Source organism: Hyperolius riggenbachi, chromosome 5 (genome assembly GCF_040937935.1).
Source record: "Hyperolius riggenbachi isolate aHypRig1 chromosome 5, aHypRig1.pri, whole genome shotgun sequence".
Taxonomy (NCBI): domain Eukaryota; kingdom Metazoa; phylum Chordata; class Amphibia; order Anura; family Hyperoliidae; genus Hyperolius; species Hyperolius riggenbachi.
In genome coordinates, this window is record NC_090650.1 from 47,058,688 (window position 1) to 47,080,348 (window position 21,661).

At 44.1% G+C, this 21,661-nt stretch overlaps 1 protein-coding gene across 1 annotated transcript in view; it reads right to left on the reverse strand.

Moving 5' to 3' along the window:
- Nucleotides 1-21,661, reverse strand: part of DNAJC1 (DnaJ heat shock protein family (Hsp40) member C1) — a 141,347-nt gene that overhangs the window by 64,241 nt on the left and 55,445 nt on the right. The window contains exons 4-5 of the mRNA XM_068235607.1: nt 9,387-9,575; nt 5,811-5,908 (exon numbers count right to left, since the gene is read on the reverse strand). Coding sequence (XP_068091708.1) covers nt 5,811-5,908; nt 9,387-9,575 — 287 coding nt within the window. The remainder of the gene's footprint in view (nt 1-5,810; nt 5,909-9,386; nt 9,576-21,661) is intronic.

Genomic DNA, 21,661 nt, shown 5'->3' on the forward strand with positions numbered 1-21,661 from the left:
CAACTTATGCTGAAGCTAACGCCCCCCCCTTTACTGTACCTGTTTTGAATGCAAGGTGTGTAATCTGCCGTTATTCGAGCTCTGCATACTTGTGCAGGTAGTCAATTCAGGAGCAGCGTCTGTTTGGAAGCGCTGCCATTTCCTTCTGCTGTCTAATGTAGTAGTGGCTAGACCGTGTAATGGTTAAAGGACACCGAGGTGAAAATAAACTAAAAAAAAAACAATTGTATATATCCTCCTCCTCCTCCTCCTCCTAAAAATGACATATTCCAGTTTTATTTTAGATTTCAATCTACTTTTTAAGCTTTTACGGTTTTGTTTTTGCTCAATGACACATTCATTGAAGTATGCCAGAGCTAAAATCTATGAACTATTGATCCTTTTTATCTCTTTCCTGCTCACAGAAGCCATTTTCTGCCAGGAAAGTGTGTTATGGTTGTAATTTCTTATCAATGAGGGTCACACTGTAGTCTGACCCAGTCCTGACTCAGACAGGAACTGCCACTTACATACCTGATGTTTAACTCTTTCAGGCAGAGAAATAAAAAAAAGGAACACAGCATAGTTATTTGTGTGCCTGGCACTGTACATACACATGTCTATCTCATCATGTCACCCCAGGTATCCTTTAAGGGCTCTGCCTCTGACACAGGAGATCTGGGTTCAAATCTCAGCTCTCCCTGTTCAGTAAGCCAGCACCTATTCAGCAAGGAATGTATGGGCAAGTCTTCCTAACACTGCGACTGCCTAATGAGCGTCCCCTAGTGGCTGCAGCTCAAGCGTTTTAAGGGGATCTCTCCTGATTTTCCGTCACCTGCTGCAATTATAGAGCCGACTGCTGATGTTCGCAGAGCAAAGCCTGTTTGGAGATAAGTATTGGGATTGCACATTAGGTCCTCGAACTGAGCAGAGTCATCAGGGACCATAGAGGGGGGGGGGGGGGGGGGGGGGGCAGCTATCCTGTAAGTGGACCTGTGTATTGCAGAAGACATAGGCTGGATCTTGACAGCTGTATAGACCATGGCGGGTAATGGCATTCTGCATCCTGAAAGATAAAACCATTTTTTCCTATTGACTTTTGGAGAGAATTAAAGCATTTTTAAATAGTTCGCCCAGCAGGGGCAGGAAGTGGATCAATGGAAAGAGGAGATCAGAGGCAGTCCTGCCTGTTTTCTATTCTGGTGACATCAGTGAGTAATGCTTCAATGAACTAGCTGTGACATTAATGCTTTCTAGAAGACAGTGCGCTTGTTTGTTCTGCTTTCCAAACTAGTTATTAAACTATTGAATTTGTGTCTGTGGCCGTTCAGCAGCTTGGTTTGTGTCCATATGATCGCTGCACTCTAACATTCCTTAACCCAGAAAAAAGCCCGGCAAGATTTGAGATCTGGTGACAATAAGAGTGAAATGAAGTCGCCCAAGTGGACAGTTTTAGATCAGAATTTAGATTCATAATTGCTACAACCGTGGCAGCACGGCGGCATAGTGGTTAGCACTCTCGCCTTGCAGCACTGGATACCCGAGTTGATTCCAAGCCAGGGCACTATCTGCACAGAGTTTGTAGGTTCTACCTGTGTCTGTTTCCTCCGGGCACTCCAATTTCCTCCCACATTCCAAAAACATACAGATAAATTGATTGGCTTCCCCCTAGATTGACCCTAAACTACGTTACATACACTGCATGATACCTACATAGAAATAGGACTATAATGAGGATTAGATTGGGAGCTCCTCTAAGGGACAGTTAAGTGACAAGACAATACAGCGCAGCGGAAGAGGTCAGCGCTATATAAATACTAAATAATAAATAATGATCCACACTGATTCGCACACCTTTCAGAAATTAGCTTGTCAGAAAAAAATACCTCAATAGAAGGGAAGGTTCACAGTGGTGCATTGCGGTGGAATCACATTGTAGGCTGACTTTGTTCACGTAGTGTGGCTCTGCCCGTCTATCTAGCGGTATTGGAATCCGGTACATGCGGAATTGCAGCAAATTTTTGGAATTTCACTTGAATGTATACCTGAAGCCCTGCTGTTGGGTAGTATGGCGGAGGATGCTCTCTCCACACACAAGATGTTGGCTTTCTGAACCTTGGTGCCCTGTGCTAGCAAAATAATTATTCTCAGCTGGAAACAACCCCAGCCACCCAGAAACAGTACATATGTCCATAAGGAACAGTTACTCTTGAAGCGTGTATAGGCTAAAAAGAAAGTGTAGTAAAAAGCTATATTTAAAAAAAAAAAAAAAAAAAAAAAAAAAAACACTTACCCAACTGGGTATCCTTTTAATCTAGAAAAGATGAAGCGCTCCATGGTGCATTATCAGGGGATGATTTTTAATCGCAATTAAAAGTTCTACTTACAATGTGTAAAAAGACAACTCGCTCATCAGCGGTACAGTCCACCGCTACACACGTGTGCAGGTTAGGCTACAACGCACTGTGGCCAGCAGCGCGTTTTCCGATGTCCAGGGAAGCCGTCTCGCAGTGGGTGTGGGCGTGGCTGTAGTTTAGCGTGCGTATGGCGTCATTACACGTTTCGGCGCTCTGCGCCTTCGTCAGATGGGTATCCTTTTACAAGTTGAAAAATGGATGACTAACCTGCTGAAGCAGTAGTGCGATAGGAGAACGCTAGGCATTTTCGAGAGGGATGTGACCAGGCCAAGACTGTTGCAGATCTCTTTGCTATTAAGGCTGCTTTCACAGTGGAATGTCAAAGTCGCACGTTATAAAAAGGAATAACGCAGACTAAAGCACAGCAATACAAAGTATGTGCGACATTCACAGTGCACACGTTGCGTTGTGTGTCACGTGTACCAATATTTACGAAGTGCTGTATGCTGTGTGTTCTCTGCGTTATTAGCTACGTTGGGCTGTTTGCACATGCTCAGTAATGTTTTTGATTTTTTATTTTTTAAATGTGACGCATGCGCCGTTTTCGTTCTATCAGTATGCGACGAAAATGGCGCACCAAGAGACGCATAACGCAGTTCAATATAACGTCAAACTTCAAAAGTAACATGCGTTGTGAAAGAGGCCTTAATGTATGCGTTTGGTTTTTTTTATTCTTTATTTTATGCTATTAGATACCAATTGTACCATTTGGGAACTTGTGAAAAATTCTGTTCAGCCCCTTGCAGGGTCTTTAAGAAAAAAAAAAAAATATTCTTTCTAAAAAAAGATTGGGAGGTGGGCCTAGAGGAGTATTCTCCATGTAGGTAAGTGATGCAGATCACACCAACCCTTGCAACTAGGGATGATCAATGAGATGCAAATATTTTTGAGATCATGCAGAATTATGTAAATTTTGTTGTGATGCAAATATACGTAGCTTGAAAATGAACCAATCAAGTCTTACCCTGGTTTAAACTGATTGTTCCATTTTCAGGCTGCATATATTTACATACAACTTTACATAATTCTGTAAGAACTTGGAAATATTTGCATGTCACTGACCATCCCTACTCACAACCCCCCAGCACTCTCTATTATTTTATATATTTTTATATTTTGGTGCAGAGTTGCTTTACGTTTTAATGCAAGCTGGATACGCTAGCGTCTCCCCGACCACCTCTGGTGCCTGACACTACCTGTGAGCCTTCCTGTTTTGGACTACTAATGATTGGGTCTATCCCAGTGATCTACAAACTTAGCTCTCCAGCTGTTAAGGTACTACAAGTCCCACAATGCATTTGCCTTTATGAATCATGACTGTGGCTGTCAGACTCCTGCAAAGCATTGTGGGACTTGTAGTTCCGTAACAGGAGAGCCAAGTTTGCAGGTCACTGGTACAAGACCAGTACCGTTAGATCATCAAGATAGGAAGGAAGTCAAATCGGAATGTATTATTTTGCTCCCTCATAGGTTCCCTTCTGCTTGTAAACATCTGTGTGCACTGAGCTTAATGGGAAGTGCTGAAATGATGCCTGCTGCATGGCCGTCATTGCTCCGCAGGTACAGACGATGATGGCATTTCCAGAAAGGCATAATGGGCTGCATTTATCAACGTGTTGGAAACAAGGAGGCCTTGTATTGCCCGAGCTCAGCCAATCAGATTGCAGCCTGCACTAGAAGACGACAATTGGGGAATGAGAGTTAGGATCTGATTGATGGCTCTGTGGCAGAGCAGAGCATTCCTGTCAGGTGCTGTGATGAATGCCATGTGTTTGTGATACTTCACCAGTTTGTACAAGGGAACAAGGATGACTGTCATTAATTATGTCAGCGCCTGGCCTTACACAGCATCAAAAACATTTGTTTAGTGTGGAGTTCCACTTTAGATCTGGCTGTCTAAAATAAATCTATTAAAGATTAGGATGCTTTTTACATTTTTAAGACCAAAGTTACCTTAAATTTGTTTTTTTATATTAGATTAGTAAACATAGGAGAAAAAAAATAATCAAAAGTTGCAAAAAATGTTTTAATTTATCAAATCCAAAATATCTGTTGCAGCAGATGATAATTTCCCAGCTTCTTCTCACTGGCACTTTTGGCCATAATCCCCCTCCTCAACGCTAGACTCAGTTCTAACTAGTCATATGGAGACCGCAGTGACGCCATCCACATCACTGGGTGGCAGGCCGGACTGTGAAGCCGACTACAGCCAAACATTTTTACACCACACAGCTCCCGAGGAAGCGGGTATTGAAACCTGTGGTAAGTGTGGGGCAGATTATGGGATTTGGCCTCCATAACATGATGTCTTGAACATAGCGATCATGCTATGTTGGTCTAATCAGATGAAGTATGCACTTTAAACACATCCATCTTGTACTTTCTAGTACATTTTTATGCTGTTCCATTAACAGCCCAGCATGCATTATCTGATGTGAAGGAAAACATTGGCCTCAATTCACTAAGCTCATCTCCTGTCTTTAATAACTCTTCTAGAGTTGTTACCATGGCGATAAGGCATGTAGTATTCAGGAAACATTTTACCTCAGGCAAACCTAAAGTTAACTCTTCTGTCTTTAAGTTAACTCTTTAATCCTTAAAATAACTCCAGAGTTAAAGACAGGCTGTTCATTAACTGCATTTGAAAATAACTACAGAGGAGGTAAATTAACTACAGAAGAGGTAACGTAAGGAATGAAGAGATAAGATAACTCTCTTACTGTGTGGAGGTAAGTTTTCTCTTGCCTTATTATCTCCAGCATGATCTTAGTGAATTGAGGCCAATGTCCACCAACGAGACCCTACACACATCAAGGAAAATGTGTGCCTAGAATGATGCTTACAGGTTTATTGGGGAATACGACATCCATGCACATGACTGCCAAGCACTTCTGTGGGTACCGATTGGCTACCTTTGATTACCTTGAATGATGCCTCCTGAGGTACACAGGACATTTACCTGCCACTGGACACAACCTCCAGCACTCTCCCAACTTCCATCATAAAAATGAAAGGGAGTACAAATGCAATACAAATTTGATCCTGCAGGTGACACACGGTTTCTGCAACCTGGGTGAGAAGAAAAATGGACTCAGCCGTCAATTGTAACTTTAAGATCCAGAACGCCAGGACCTCAGCAGGCCTCAGGAAACACCTGTACTAATGCTAGAGTCTCAGCCGCTACGACCTGACAGGCTAGCTTGCCTGAAAACACTCTAGCGTGCGATGCAGCCTCAACACAATAGCCCGTGCTATGATCTCAGTGTGCAGTATTTGTGAAGACCTTTTGTAAGAAATCCATTTCAGTGTCGGAGATTGGCAGTCTTTATTTGTACAAGTTACCTATTCCACAGCATTCGTTGGGATCCACAATGCCAACAGACATGGCAAGAGCAACAATAAAATCACTCTTACCTCTCATTTTTCTCCAGAAGACTTGATTTCACCTCATCTACAGCCTTGACCGCAGCTTTCTTCTTCTTCTCTTTCTTCTTCTTGCTGAGAAGCTCATCCTGAAAGTGCATCAGTATTATTAGGACCTCATTTGGACTTAATACTCTGTTTCCCTATTATGTGATAGGCCTGGTGGCTGATGGCAGAAATATTTGCAATGATAACTTAATGAAACCACTACATCTACCAGCTGGGAACTATTGTACTGACTGACACAAAAACATATACAAAAATGTGTAGTATTTACAGTAGAGCTTTCACATTTATGAACCTTTTGGGATTTGCAAATATTTCTTCATATGTATATAAAATATGGTTAGTTTTACAGTTAACAAAAACTCAGAAATATTCGGCTTTGAATCCCGCACACATGCAAAAAGGGCACCCAGAAAAAATACAGGGCTGTGCTACCAGAGAGTTTTTGGGCACCTGGAGTCGGAGTTTTCATAAACTGAGGAGTTGGATGATTTTTGTACCTACTCCATAGCCATACAAGGGCTGTGGAGTTGGAGTTTGACTCCAGGATGATTTTTGTACCTCCACAGCTCTCAGTGATCTCCCCAGAATTTTTTTTACAGCCGGGTGGCATCAAAAAGTAGCCGGGTGTGACGAGATGAGAGAATGCAGGATGTACAACTCTGCTCACAGCATAGGAGGAGGTGAGCTGATAACAGCTGGGTGCTCACCAAAACTAGCCGGGTGGAGCACCCAGCTAAAAGAACCTGGGGGAGAATACTGGCCCTGTAAAAATGGACACTGGAGATAGCTCTTTGTAGAATTCCTGTAATGTCTCACAATTGAGAGTCCAAATAATTGATGGGGTTCCAATTGGGTGGGGAGGGGGGCGGGATCGGGAAAAAGAGTTATCCAGACGTGAAGCGTTCTGGATTAAAAAACTGGGCGTTTTGGGCAATGGAGGTTTAAACTTAGATTATGATCTGTCCTTTTGCATTTGAAATCGTAAGAGTCCATGTGGTATGTTTGTCTCTTTTTTGATTGCAAAGAAATGTTTTATTAATTTATGTGGTAGAGGTGTGTGGTGTTTGAGTCATCTTTTTGCAATGACAGTGAGAGATGTAGTTATTGCATGACATCTAATTTTTCTAATCCTTCTAATTTTTCCAATTTTTTTGATCTGTGGGATGCTAGATGTGGGGAGAACGCTTAGTCACCGTGCATGGTTGCTTGGGTAACTAATGTGAAGCTCATTGGTATTTTTGTCTTGAGGACGTGGGTCCTTTTATATGCCAATCATGCAGGCTTCAGGACGCGTGAATGGTCACTTGTGCTTATATGCCCATTGGCCAGCGTCCTGTTGCGTCATTATGTATGCATTGTTTATTTTGCGCTGCTAGTGCCTGTGGATTGGCCGCCTTTTTGGTGTTCCATAACGTACGCATTATTCATTGGCCGGTCCGCATGTGTATGCGGATTGGTCGTTGCTTCCCATGCGTCGTGTTGTAAGCGTTGCCCATTGGCCAGGCCGCATGTGAATGCGGATTGGCCGCCGCCTGTGACGCGTCGTGATGTACGCGTAGCCCATTGGCCGATGCGCATGTTGATGCGGATTGGCCGTCGCTCCGAGACATGGGGGCCTTTCATTGGCTTACATCTTTCACAGCTGATTGGCCGAGAACGGCGTTTTTATACTACAAGCCGCGCGGCTGGCTGGAGGTTCTCCCCATGTCTAGATATGATGTCAGGGTAACTGGAGAATACTTTGTCTCCAATGGGTGAGATTGTTAAGTGTTTTTAATCTCTTATATCCATACTCAGTGGGAGTGGTTTGACTCAGGGGGTGTGTTTTTTGGGTGTATCACACAGTTCCCCATCAGGTCCTCCATGCTGTCTATGCACTGTGATTCGTTGATTCAAACACTGACCACTGATTGGTGCTACTTTTGTATATAAGGAGTGGTGGAAGGTGATTGTTTGTATTGCAGTTTTGACAACTTGATAAAGAGCCCCATGGCTCGAAACAGCGGTCTGTCGTTGTTACATCACTGCTGATTTTAATCGATGTGATCAATAAAGAGATGATTATTTTCATCGTTGGTGCCTGCTCCATGTGGATTTATAGAATTCCTGTAAAATTACTGATATTCTACTAATAATGTAGAGATTTCACAAGCTTCTAAACCTAGATAATGAAATCTCAAATAAAAGAGTCAAAAATATTACGCCATGAATCCCACATACTTGCAAACAAGGCACCCGGAAAAATGGACACCGGAGATAGCTGCCGAATATTGGTAAAATTAACATTTTGGGCAGCATGGTGGCATAGTGGTTAGCGCTCTCGCCTTGCAGCGCTGGGTCCCCGGTTCAAATGCCCGCCAGGTCAACATCTGCATGTAGTTTGTATGCTCTCCCCGTGTTTGTGTGGGTTTCTTTCCACATCCCCCCCCCCCCAAAAAAGGTAAGTTAATTTGCTTCCCCTAAATTGGCCCTAGACTATGATACATGCACTACACAATACATACGACTATGGTAGGGATTAGATTGTGAGCCCCTCTGAGGAACGAAAAATGAACAAAGCACAGAGACACCTGTGACAGGGGAGCTTTGTATAGACCTGGACAGCATTGGCTATCATGTCTTATTGCCTGAGGAAGCGGGGTCACGCCCATGAAATTCATTGCAAAAAATTGTGGAGTGTATGAATAAAAACTTTTTGTTATACGTTAACACGTGCTCTTTGTCGTGTCCTTTGGAGATAGTAAGAGTGGACCTTCATGTTTTAAACTTTTTATATATTTTTACCCTTTTGGCGTCTCTGTTCACCTCCCTCTGAGGGACAGTCAGTGACAAGACAATATACTTTGTACAGCGCTGCATAATAAGTTAGCACTATATAAATAAATAAAAAATGACTGATTCTACTAATAATGTAGAGATTTCCCTTTACATCTTGTCCAAACGACTACAGTATTATCTCAACGGTAAGAAAAGTAAAATCTTCTCCAATGTGGTCCCTAACAGTAAAATCCTGGCAAATCTTCCACCCCCTCCTTCCTCCCTAATTAAATTTGCTAAATATTTATCAATTCTGAATTACAGTTCATAATCAGTAACAGTAACAATGATAACAGTAAAAACAAGATAACCAAAAAAAATTATGGCAAAATAAAAATTATATTAATACTAATAAAATGATTTTTATTATTACTTTTTTAAATGTTAATTATTGCTTTGGTTATAAACAACAGTTTGAACCATTTTAGCTGTATAACTACTACTAGTGATAATAAGAAAATAAAAACAAACACTCAATTTTAAAGAACGTAATTCAAACCACAGTATAAGGTTATCCTGTCAAATGCTCTGCCATTGGCGCAACTCACATTATAATATTATACACTTGCAAATACGCTCCTACACAGCATATACCATGGCCTGTAGTTTCCTAGCTAGGAGGACACATAGCAAGACATCTCCGATGAAAGGAGGGGGGGGGGGGGGGAACCTTTAATGTAATAATGACAAGTGACAGCCAGAAATAATGATTTCTTTTTTTTTCTTCTCTTGAATACTCACCAGCTGCTTCTCCAGGTAGATGGACCAGAGCACGGCATAATGGCCCACTGTGAGAATAATGAACAGGAGTAATGCTAGCTCGGCATTGCTCATCTTCCTCACCCGCCTGTAATAGAACACAGGCTGCCGCCAATCCGGGAGGCCATTAACCAGGATATCATCGTACCTACAACAAGAAGACCATGGCAGCTTTTAACGTGGGGACAGGAAATAAACATCAATAACGCGGAGTGAGAAGCGGATTAATCAGCGGCAAACACACGGAAAAACGAGGATCAGTTGCTATGGACGTTAACAGGACATGACAGGGAGGCTCTGGATTTTTCACTTAACGGAATTCTAAAACAAAAGGCTTGCGGTGCGTTGTGTACAGTTAGTGGAAATATCTGGGCGTTACTGTACAATAGTGGCAGACAACTTAGAAATTAGGATCATTCATTTTGGTGTATTGGCTAATTTCTAAACAATTTAAGTGCATCTTTAAAAAAATACAAATTTATCAACATTTAATACTCGACTGAAAAAAAAAAAAATCATAAAAGTCAGGTAGCCAATGTACCCCAAAACCTACAACCGCCGCCCAACATTTAAAGGTCAACTGAAGTGAGAGGGATATGGAGCCTGCCATATTTATTTCCTTTTAAGCAATACCAGTTGCCTGGCTCTCCTGCTGATCCTCTGCCTCTAATACTTTTAGCCATAGACCCTGAACAAGCATACAGCAGATCAGGTGTTTCTGACAATATCGTCAGATCTGACAAGATTTGCTGCATGCTTGTTTCTTGTGTTATTCAGACACTACTGCAACCAAACAGATCAGCAGGGCTGCCAGGAAACTGGTATTGTTAAAAGGCAAATAAATTTGGCAGCCTCTATTATTTTCACTACAGTGGTCCTTTAAGCGTTACTCTGATTGCTGCCACTAGAAGAGGCTTTTAAAGGTAACCTAAAGTGAGAGAGGTTTATGGAGGCTGCCATATTTATCTTATTTTAAACAATACCGGCTGCCTGGCAGTCCTGCTGATCTGACACACACCTGAAACAAGCATACACCTAATCTTGTCAGAAACCTCTGATCTGCTGCATGCTTGTTCAGAGTTTATGCCTAAATGTATTAGAGGCAAAGAATCAGCAGGACAGCCAGGCAACTGGTATTGTTTAAAATGAAATAAAAGCCTCTATATTCTTCTCCCTACAGCTTTCCTTTAGACATTTTCTACTTCCCCTTGGATTGGACAGACAAGCTCCTGAAATGCATATTACATTTGTCCACCCCAGGTTATTTTTATTTAAAATACAAAAATAAGTACATAAATAAAACTACTGTAATTACATTGACAAACAAGGGCAACATTAATGAGCAGCTGCACAGTACATCTTGTAGAATATACAAATCGATGGGAGAGAAAAGTAGAGAAAGCGATGCCAGCATACATTGCGACAGGAAACCCTACCCAATAATATATCCAGTATTTATATAGCACTGTCCTCCTGTCGGACTCAAAGCGCTTGCAGGGCAGCCACTAGGGCGCACTCAGTAGGCAGTAGCAGTGTTAGGGAGTCTTGGCCAAAAACTCCTTACTTAATAGGGGCTGGCTTACTGAATAGGAAGAGCCAAGATTTGAACCCAGGGCTCCTGTGTCAGAGGCAGAGGCCTTAAAGGGATACTGTAGGGGGGGGGGGGGGGGGGGGGGGGGTCAGGGGAAAATAAGCTGAACTTACCCTGGGCTTCTAATGGTCCCCCGCAGACATCCTGTTCCCGCGCAGCCACTCCCCAATGCTCCGGCCCCGCCTCCGGTTCACTTCTGGAATTTCTGACTTTACAGTCAGAAAACCACTGCGCCTGCGTTGCCGTGTCCTCGCTCCCGCTGATGTCACCAGGAGTGTACTGCGCAGACACAGACCATACTGGGCCTGCGCTGTGCGCTCTTGATGACATCAGCGGGATCGAGGACATGGCAACGCAGGCGCAGTGGTTTTCTGACTGTAAAGTCAGAAATTCCAGAAGTGAACCGGAGGCGGGGCCGGAGCATTGGGGAGTGACTGCGCCAACACAGGATGTCTGCGGGGGACCATTAGAAGCCCCGGGTAAGTTCAGCTCATTTTCCCCCGACCCCCCTACAGTATCCCTTTAAGCACGCGCACCACACTGTGGACGTCGCATAGGTGATGCACTGCAGTGCAGTAAGCCAAGTTACAAAATGGCCGTCACACTGCAATGCACCACTGTGAACATGGCTTTTTAAGGGCCCGTTCTCACTTGGGCGATTAGCGGTGGATTCCAGCTAATCGCCGCATCGCTATCGCTTTTTAAAGCGCTGGTGCAATATTGACCTATGGCAGTGATCTCACTGACGTGATTGCTGCCGATCGCCGGTGTTTCGCGATTAGTGGCAATTGCAAAACGTGTTACCTGCAGCATTTTGCCGCGATTCTGGAGCGATCTGAATCGCGAGAGTGTTCAGTGATTTTATCCACGCTATTCGCGGTAAAATCAGCCACATAAAACAGTTTTGTGCTTTTAAGTGTGAATGGGGCCTCAAAGCCTTTGCAATGGCAGAAAACTGCTGTGGTGTTTTTTTTCAGAAGCGGGTGTGGCTAAACAACAAAACCTGTATTTTCTGCCACAAAAGGGTAGTTTTTAAACATTTACTCATGCTGCTCTGTTATAACCTCTGAACTGTGCAGATCACATGGAATTTATATTCACACATTAGGTTCCCTTTTAAATTCTGAAAGCACGCAAATTGTTTAGTGTAACATTTCAAATGCCAAAAACCTTCTTTATTGCTGTGTGGCTGCAGCTGTGGACCTATCCATACACAAGCAAGCCCTCTGTAGCTTGCTGACTAGGGATGACCAATGAGACGCAAATATTTCAGCGTTCATACAGGATTATGCACATTTTCTATGCAAGTGTATGCAGCTTGAAAGTGGACCAATCAAGTCTCACCAAGGTTTAAATTGATTGATTGGCCCACTTTCAAGCTGCATACAAAATGTACACAATCCTGCATGAACTCTGAAATATTTGCACCTCATCAATTATCCATATTGCTGACTTCCTGTACAGAAATGGGGGTCTTGAAATTCCACACCCTGAAACAGCAGGCTCTGCCACTATTTTTTAGTATTTATATTGCGCCAACATCTTACGGAGCGCTGTACAAAGAATATAGTCTTGTCACTAACTGTCCCTCAGAGCAGCTCACAATCTAGTCCAGGCATGGGCAAACTTGGCCCTCCAGCTGTTGAGGAACTACAAGTCCCACAATGCTTTGCAGGAGTCTGACAGCCACAGTCAGACTCAAAGGCAAATGCATTGTAGGATTTGTAGTTCCTTAACAGCTGGAGGGCCAAGTTTGCCCATGCCTGATCTAGTCCCTACCATAGTCATATGTCTATGTGTGTATCGTGTAGTGTATGTATCGTAGTTTAGGGCCAATTTGGGGGGGGGGGCAGTCAATTAACTTATCTATAGGTTTTTGGGATGTGGGAGGAAACCAGAGTGCCCGGAGGAAACCCACACAGACACGAGGAGAACATACAAACTTCTTACAGATGTTGACCTGGCTGGGATTCGAACCGGGGACCAAGAGGCTTATCTCAACTAAGGTTAGTATCTAACTTTTTTTTTTTTTTTTTTTACCGGAAAAGGGGTGGGGGGAAGCAAGATGGCTTTTATCGCCACCTTCAACCACTCCTACTATAAGGAGGTACATAAAACAGGAAGCTAGCTGTAGCGCACTGCCAAGCACATTGAATTCGTGGAATCTGCATGTTGTCCACCACTTTGCTCAAATCCACCATTTACAGTCATTTATCAACCCGATTGCTATTAAAATTTGCCTAAGTATGTTTAGTTGGGATGCATGCTGCTTCTCCTGCCCTCCCCAAAGCACAGAACACTCTGCTTCTTCTCTTCCACCCCATAAGACAGTACATACACCTCCCCGAAGGATAGTGCACAATGCTGGCTTCCCCCTAGACTACGATGACTATGGTGGGAATTAGATTGTGAGCCCCCTTGAGGGACAGCTACTGACAAAGATTATATACTCTGTAAAAAAGCACTGCAGAAGATATCAGTGCAATATAAATTAATATCTGTTCATTCAGAATAACTGATGGTTTCCGAACAGTGACCTCTAGTGGTCAGAGGAAATAGGAGCAAATCAATCGACCGAGTAAGCTCACGCAACAGAACGGCTAGGATTTCTGGAATAAACGCTACCCGGTCCTATTGTTGGTATTAAAGCTCCCATTTTGCTTATTTTAAACAGCTAAAATGTTTTGATTGCACAGTTATCCTTTATTGAGTCACAACAGGGATATGTGAGGGAGCAGGCTGGTATTGTACTTTTGTTTTCTGGTTAAATTTGATGGAAGTATGTCTTTTTTCAACCCAAATAACTATGTAAGCATGCTTGCTGTGGTGTGGGGACCGCATTGTTGCCTGGATTTACTCGCCTTTTTAAAAAAGGTTCAATGTCCTCAGTAAAAAGTTCTGCCGAATAGGCTGAGTCACAATATAAATAACAGATAAACAAAAAAAGCATGCTGCTCCTCAAAACAGGCCCCAGATTAAAAAAAAAAGGGAGCAGAAATTAGGCGCATTCAGCCCGGCACAGCAGGGTAATCAACATTTTTTTAAAGACACATACAACCTGTTAATCTTAAAACCGAGAGGCGCAGTCATTGGGGATTCCGGTCACACACTGCCAAGAATTAAAATCAGCGCAGAAAGGCCTAATTTGGAGGAACGCATTGACCAAAATATTTTAATTAAAAATATTCCGAGTTAGTGGCAGGCCTAATTACAGGAATAGAAACGGGGCCTATATTGTGATGCAGGTCACCGCGACTCTGTAGTAGGTTTTTCTGGAGTAAATTGACCAATCCAGGAATAATAGCACAGCTGCTAAACTGCCAGTCTTGACATGTAAATCAATTTAAAACCAACAAATGCAGTCGCTACTTCCATACTTATTATTAAATTGATACCTAGTGTTATTCTGAGTGAATGAGAGGGAGAAGTAGGGTGGGGGGGGGGGGAGCTTATATTTATGTATTTAAATTGAAAATGTATTTATAATGGAGAAGAAAAAAAAATTACACTGAAGAAAATAAATGAATTTATTTAGAAAATAAAATGCAAAAGGCGTGTAAAATAATTTCCTGTTGGATCCATGGTGGGATTTAATGTTAAGACTAACTGGATCTGTATTTTTAGATTTATTTTTTTATTTATTTCTGCATTTGAAGGGTTATTTGGGTATACATTTAATGCATTAGATGCTTTAAGTGAGCACTTTACTCGAAGACTGTGGTAATTCGAGGAAAGCCTCTAAGGATTAATCCTTTACAATCAATTCCTCATTGATTTTACTATCAATGAACATTATGGCTCGCACAACTGCCCATTTTAAGAGAAGATCGCTTCCATTAAAAGCCACTTTTGGTGTACGGTTAGGGGAAAGGGAAGCAGGAAGTACACAAAAATCAACTGCGGTATACATGCTCAAATAATACACTAAAAATAAACCATTTAAAAAAAAGAGGGGGAAAAAACAGATACATTATAACTTGACACACATACATAGAGAGAGATAGAGATAGATTTGACAGTCACCTACATTCAAACGACTTGTGCTACAACATTTCAGAGATACAAAGTTGTCTTCATGTACAAAATATACAGTATGTTTTATTGCGTATTTTTGTTGTTAAAAAGAGCCCGAGGTGGGCTGGAAAAAAAAAAAAAAAAAAAAAAAAAAAAAAAAAAAAAGTAGGCTACCTGATCCGCGGGGTTGAGTGGATCAGGTAGCCGCAAAAAAACGCTGCTTCCGTGGGCCGCAATGGCCCACTTTCACTTTTGTGACCTCTCGGTCACGAAGCTGCACGGAGAGACTGTCTCTTGCAGCAAGCTGGGAGGCGGGGAATTGCAGGGGGCGTGGCCAGGGAGAGAGCTACCCAATGGCAGCTCAGGAAATCCTGCATGAAGGCCCCTGGCAGGCGTTTTGAACAGGGAATTCCTCTCCCCTGTGTTTACCTTCGAGTTAGTGGCAAATCTTGACGCTAAACTCGGGGGGGCTATAGTGCGGCGGTGTGTGTGTGTGTGTGTGTGGGGGGGGGGGGGGGGCAGAGAGAGGCGGTGAGAAGACACAGAGCCATGTCATTAGGCAGAGAACATGCCACTGTGTCCCATCTGCCCACCGAAGATCCACCTCGGGTTCTCTTTAAAGGGAACCAGAGACCCCAGGAAAAAGATTCTATACATACCTAGGGCATCCCCCAGCCCCATACGCACGGATCGCTCCCACGCCGCCGTCCTTTGCTGCCTGGATCCGCCGGAACCGGTTCCCGTCATGACCGCCAGTCAGCCGGCAGACGCGGCCAATTGTCCGCATCACACGGGGCTCCCTCCATATACGTACGCATAATTCTGCTTACTGCGCAGACGCATGCGTACGGGTATGGAGGGAGCCCCTGTGATGCGGACAATTGGCCGCGTCCACCGGAAGTGACGAGACCCGGTGCCGCCGATCCAGGAAGTGGAGGATGGCGGCGTGGGAGCGATCCAGGCTTATGAGGCTGGAAGAAGCCCCAGGTATGTATAAAAGCTTTTTCTTTTTTTTTTTTTTACGTTCCTCTCTGGTTCCCTTTAAAGGTTAGAGTGCTGTATGAACAAGGCGTGTCCAAAGTCCAGCCCGGGGCCCATGTGCGGCCAGTTGAGCCATTTCTGGTGGCCCCCAAAGCCCTCTACAATTGTTAATTCCATGCGGCCTGCAGGCCATAAATGCGGTGCTACATGCAGTGGCCAGAAGCAGTAACAAGCACTGATTAGCAGCTGCCACTGTGCCAGCAGCAGTAACAGCCACTGATTAGCAGCCGCAACTATGCCAGAAGTAGTAACAGGCACTGATCAGCAGCCACCGCTATGCCAGTAGCAGTAACAGCCACTTATTAGCAGCTGCCACTATGCCAGCAGCAGTAACAGACACTGATTAGCAGCTTCCACAATGCCAGCGGCAGTAACAGCCACTGATTAACAGCTGCCACTGTGCTAACTAGACACAGTATATGGGTTATTTTTCATGGAAAGGTTTTGGCAAAATGTCACAGGCATAGGCTAGTTCGGCCACTTAGCACTCCCAAGAACGTTTATATGGCCCTTGGCCTAAAAACTTTAGCTACCCCGGTATTAAAGGTTAGAAGTAGGTCAAAACAGTTTAAAAACACATTGAAAACCGATCCAGGAGTTGTCTGAAGTATGGGATGGTTTTTATGTACACAGTTTACATACACAGAAAATTCTCTAGAATTCCCTGGTACTGTGGAAGGTACTGGTAGACGCAACTCCTAACTGAACAGCTGGCACTTTTGCAGATTGACACAAAGCAACTGATAAAGGGAGCTCAGTTTTGCTTCTCTGAATAAGAAAAGTGATTAAGTATAAGAGCCTTATCCACATGCTAGACAGCACCGAATAGTTGCCTTGGCTGAGAATCTAGCACATGTATAGGTGTCCCACAATATTGTGGAAGGCGGCGCCCCAATGTAGTACGCAATGGGAAAATGTGGGTAATAAAACAGGTAAGGATAATAATTTTAATGGACACGGAACAGGACGACGCGTTTCGCGGGACCTGCCGGCTTCCTCCGACCTACAGTACAGTGTCTTATGCAGCTGCATGAATGGACTGGGAAGCCCTCCCGATCCGTGCGTACAGCTGCATAAGACACTGGGAAAGTGCACTGTCTCCTTAAAGAAAGAGCTCCACTATAACAACTAGGATCACAGATAGATAAATTATTACTAATATCTTTTATTTATAAAGCACAGATAGATTACTCAGCACTGTACATTAAATAAGACTCATCTGCATTAAAGAGGCAGTCCCCATAATGTGCAATTCTTTCATTAGAATTTGTAATATCCTGGCAGTCATCACCATCCATCTGAGCCTGACAAAGCTCCAAGCCGCAGACAATACTAAAAGTTATTAAGTCATTCCAACCAATGCTGGCGAGTATTCTCTCCTAATCAATGACTTCCCTAATGGACACATTCCACAAGTTCCGAGTACAGAATGCTGGAGAGGTCCCTTCACAACTGCTGAGGCTGCGAAGCAACAAATCAGACTGGCGTCTCTGCGATGTCATCAGTTCCTGGGTCTGCTACACCGAATATTTGTAAGAAAGAAGGAAAAAATGACACCAACCTGCTCTGAGCGTTTCTCATTCCATTTCTATTCACAGGGTCAAAGTTGAGGGCAGAGTATCAGCATTTCCATGCTAGGCTACATTCACAAGGCCAGAATGTAATGACAGGCTCGCCAGCTAATCTATAACAAAAAAAAGGCATAAGGCCCCGTTCACATTGCACGCGTTGCCGTCCAGATTTCGGCAAGCGCGCAGCAGGCCGACACGCACGACAGACAGTGCATAGACTGCACTGTCTGGTGTTCACACTGCATGCGGTCCGGACCAGTGCGGTCCGGGAACGCAATGCTGCACACATTTTTTTACCAAAACGGGTGGCTGACCCATTCACTTTCAGTGATTGGGATCAGCCACGCAACGCATTGAAGAGCAGATGGCTTGCATTCGGACACGTTGCGTTCCGAACGCACGGCCATCTGCGTTTCATGATGTGAACGTGGCCTTAGGAATGCTCACCCCATATTGCCGCTTCTGAACACCTCCAGATAACCAGGCTTTGATGGGACCACAGATCTCATATTTATAAAAAGTGGAACTATAGTCAAAAATGTCCTCTCTGTCTACCTCACCCTCTAGATCTATTCACAGGGTCAAAGTTCAGGGCAGAGTATGAGCATTTCCATGGCTACACTCAGAAGACCAGAATGTAGTGACAGGCTCGGCAGCTAATCTTTATTAAAAAAAAAAAAAAAAGCATAGTCAAAAATGTCCTCTCTGTCTATAAAGATTATCATGGTGTGGTTAATATTAGAGCACACAATTTCTTCATAAAAATGTACCACAAGGGTGAATTTCAGATTCCCTTTGCAAGTAGCACTGAGGCTCCATTCACGAACACCCCTTAGTTGGAGATCGATTTGACGAATAGTTGCTTAGTGGACTTTAAAGTGACCCCAACCTGAAGCTCGGGTTCAAAATCTGACACTATTTAGAGAGGGAAGTCTCAGGATCCTAATGAGGCTTCCCTCAGTTGTCGCAATGCCCCCCATTGTTCCTCTTCCTGGATCAAGTGCACGCCCGCACACACATGCGGACTCTTGGTTTATTTTTAGTGTATTTTTTGAGCATGGAGTTTACAGGGCTGACTGCAACCCAACAAAGGGAAATGGGAGAAGATCGAGGGAGCAGCTGGACTACAGCAAGCTGTAAGCAGCCCCAGGTAAGTAAAAATCCTTTTCTCCATTCATCTTAGTTACAGGTAACCAGAGGCGAGAGGGATATGGAGACTGACATGTTATTTTCCTTTTAAATAATGCAGATTGCCAGGCTGTCCTGCTGATCCTCTGCCAATACTTTAAACCATAGACCTTGAACAAGCATGCAGCAGATCAGATGTCTGTGATAAATCTGACAAGGTTAGATGCATGCTTGTTTCAGGTGTGTGATTTAGAACCTACTGACCAGATATATGAGCAGGGCTGCCAGGCAACTGGTATTGTTTAATAGGAAATAAATATGGCAGCCTCCATAGGTCTCACACCTCGGGTTCATTTTAAGGTGAAATTTTCAAAAGCTTTGTTAAATACAAACCTACCAGCACCGAAAAATAATGGACTATAAAAAAACACATCAACCCCCAAAATGACTAAGCATGTTATACTGCAGGCATGTGACGGGTTCACACTGATGCGTGTCATAAATGAGGTCATCATAGGTAGACAAATGTAAAAAATTCCAAAGATAGCTTCAACATACGAAAGGCCAAATTGAACATAAAGACACTGTATACCTACGTGCTATGAGCTGTATCAATAAAAGCCACACTCAATTTCCCTCCCTATTATCTCTGACAGCTTTCATTATACGTGCTAAGGCATTCTTTGTTCCGGCAATTTACCATCTTGATTTGTTGTAAAATACAATGCTTCATCTAACACACCGCACACAGCGTATATACAATGAGCTTATTTATCAACTGCATTCATTTACAACCACAATCTTAAAGTGTAATTTCACAGTTAAAGGGTTAGTGTACTTCTATTTAAGTGGGCTTACATGCCCTAAGGGGTACCCTCAAGAAAAGGATTTAAAAAAAAGAATATGTTAAACATTTACCTACGTAGTTGAAAGTCTCTAGATCAGGGATATCAAATTCAAATATAAAGTGGGCCAAAATTAAACACTGGGAGCAAGTCACACGAAAACCTCAATGTCTAGTGGCCACCTCCTTTGCTTATAAATGTTCCCTGGTGTCCAATGGCACCCCTCCCTCCCCTATACAGTTCTCTGGTGTCTAATTCCTCCTCCCACCCCTACACAGTAGTGGCCAACTCCTTACCTTAAACAGTTCCCTTGTGTCTAGTGGCCCCTGCCTCCCCTATACAACTCCCTGGTGTCTAGTGGCCCACCTTCCTTCCCTATATAGTTCCCTGGTGTTTAAAAAAAACCCCTTCCCTCCATATTGCTTCCTTGATGAGCTAAGGCTTCACCTCCATTATAGCTTCCCTTGTGGTCTAGAGTGGGCCAAACACAACGCAAAGTGGGAAAGCCACTTGTGGGCCAAATTTGATGGCTCTGCGGGCCAAATTTGGGTCCCGGGCAAGAGTTTGACATGTATGCTGAAGATCATCCATGAGCTTCCTCGATCCTCCTACAGCCCACCGTTCCAGCACAGGGTTTGCTACACCCATTACCGTATATACTCGCATACAAGCCGAATTTTTGACCCCCAAAAAGGGGGTCAAAAGTTGGGGGGTCGGCTTGTATGCGAGTCTTCCCTGGTGGTATAGTGGTGGGTGGTGGGTGTTCCGCGCCCCGCTCCCCGCTCCCCCCGCGGCCGCCGCTGCTATTACCTGCAGGCAGCGGCCGCTTCCTAATCCGCGTTCCTCTTAAACTTTTCAGCGTGTATCACTGCTGTGACGATGCAGGGGCAGGAAAGAGTGGTTCCCTTGGTAACGGCGATACAGATGGCCGTTATAGGGAGCCGCGCTCTTTCCTGCACTCTGCATCGTCACAGCAGCAGCGCCGGGCGCGCTGCTGTGATACACGCTGAAAAGTTTAAGAAGAGGAACGCGGATTAGGAAGCGGCCGCTGCCTGCAGGTAATAGCAGCGGCGGGGAGGGGGGGGGGGGAGAGCCGGGAGTACTACCTACCTATGCTGGGCACTATACTGGCTAAACTGGGCACTATACTGGCTAAACTGGGCACTAAACTAGCTAAACTGGGCACTAAACTAGCTAAACTGGGCACTATACTGGCTAAACTGGGCACTATACTAGCTAAACTGGGCACTATACTAGCTAAACTGGGCACTATACTGGCTAAACTGGGCACTTTACTAGCCATACTGGGGCACTATACTAGCTAAACTGGGCACTATACTAGCTAATCTGAGGCACTACCTACCCATACTGGGCGCTATACTGGGCACTATACTGGCTATACTGGGCACTTTACTAGCTATACTGGGCACTATACTAGCTATACTGGACACTACCTACCTATACTGGGCACTATACTAGCTATACTGGGACACACTGGGGGGCTGCACCAATCCAGCATTTCCTACCCCCGGCTTATATGGGGGTCAATCATTTTTCCCAGTTTTTTCAGGGAAAAGTTGGGGGGTCGGCTTATATGCGGGTCGGCTTATATGCGAGTATATACGGTAAGTTTCTTCTGGCTGTGACCGTAGCCATGCAGGAGCCTTTGTTTAACAGGGCATGCACAAACCTTATTTGCACATGCCCAGTAGAACAAAGCGCTCATGCACAGAAGAAAAGAGCAGTTCAGGTGCGGCTTCAGTCTACTGGGCATGCACAGACCTTACTCTCACATGCCCAGCCCAGATGCAGTCTTTAACAGCCAGGAGTGCGGCAAGATGGTGCAGAGGGACCCTGCGATGGAATGATGGCCTCTAAAAAATAGTTGGCCAACTACAGAGGTAAATTTCCAATAAGGCAGGGTGCTCCTTTATCAAAAAAATAGTATGCAAATTACGACAGGCTCTGCCTTAATAAGGATGGATGGGGAAGGGGGATGAAGGGTTATATACTTCAGGTCACAGGTGACGTTCCCCCCTCCCTCCTCGGCAGTGCAGTGTGCCGTCG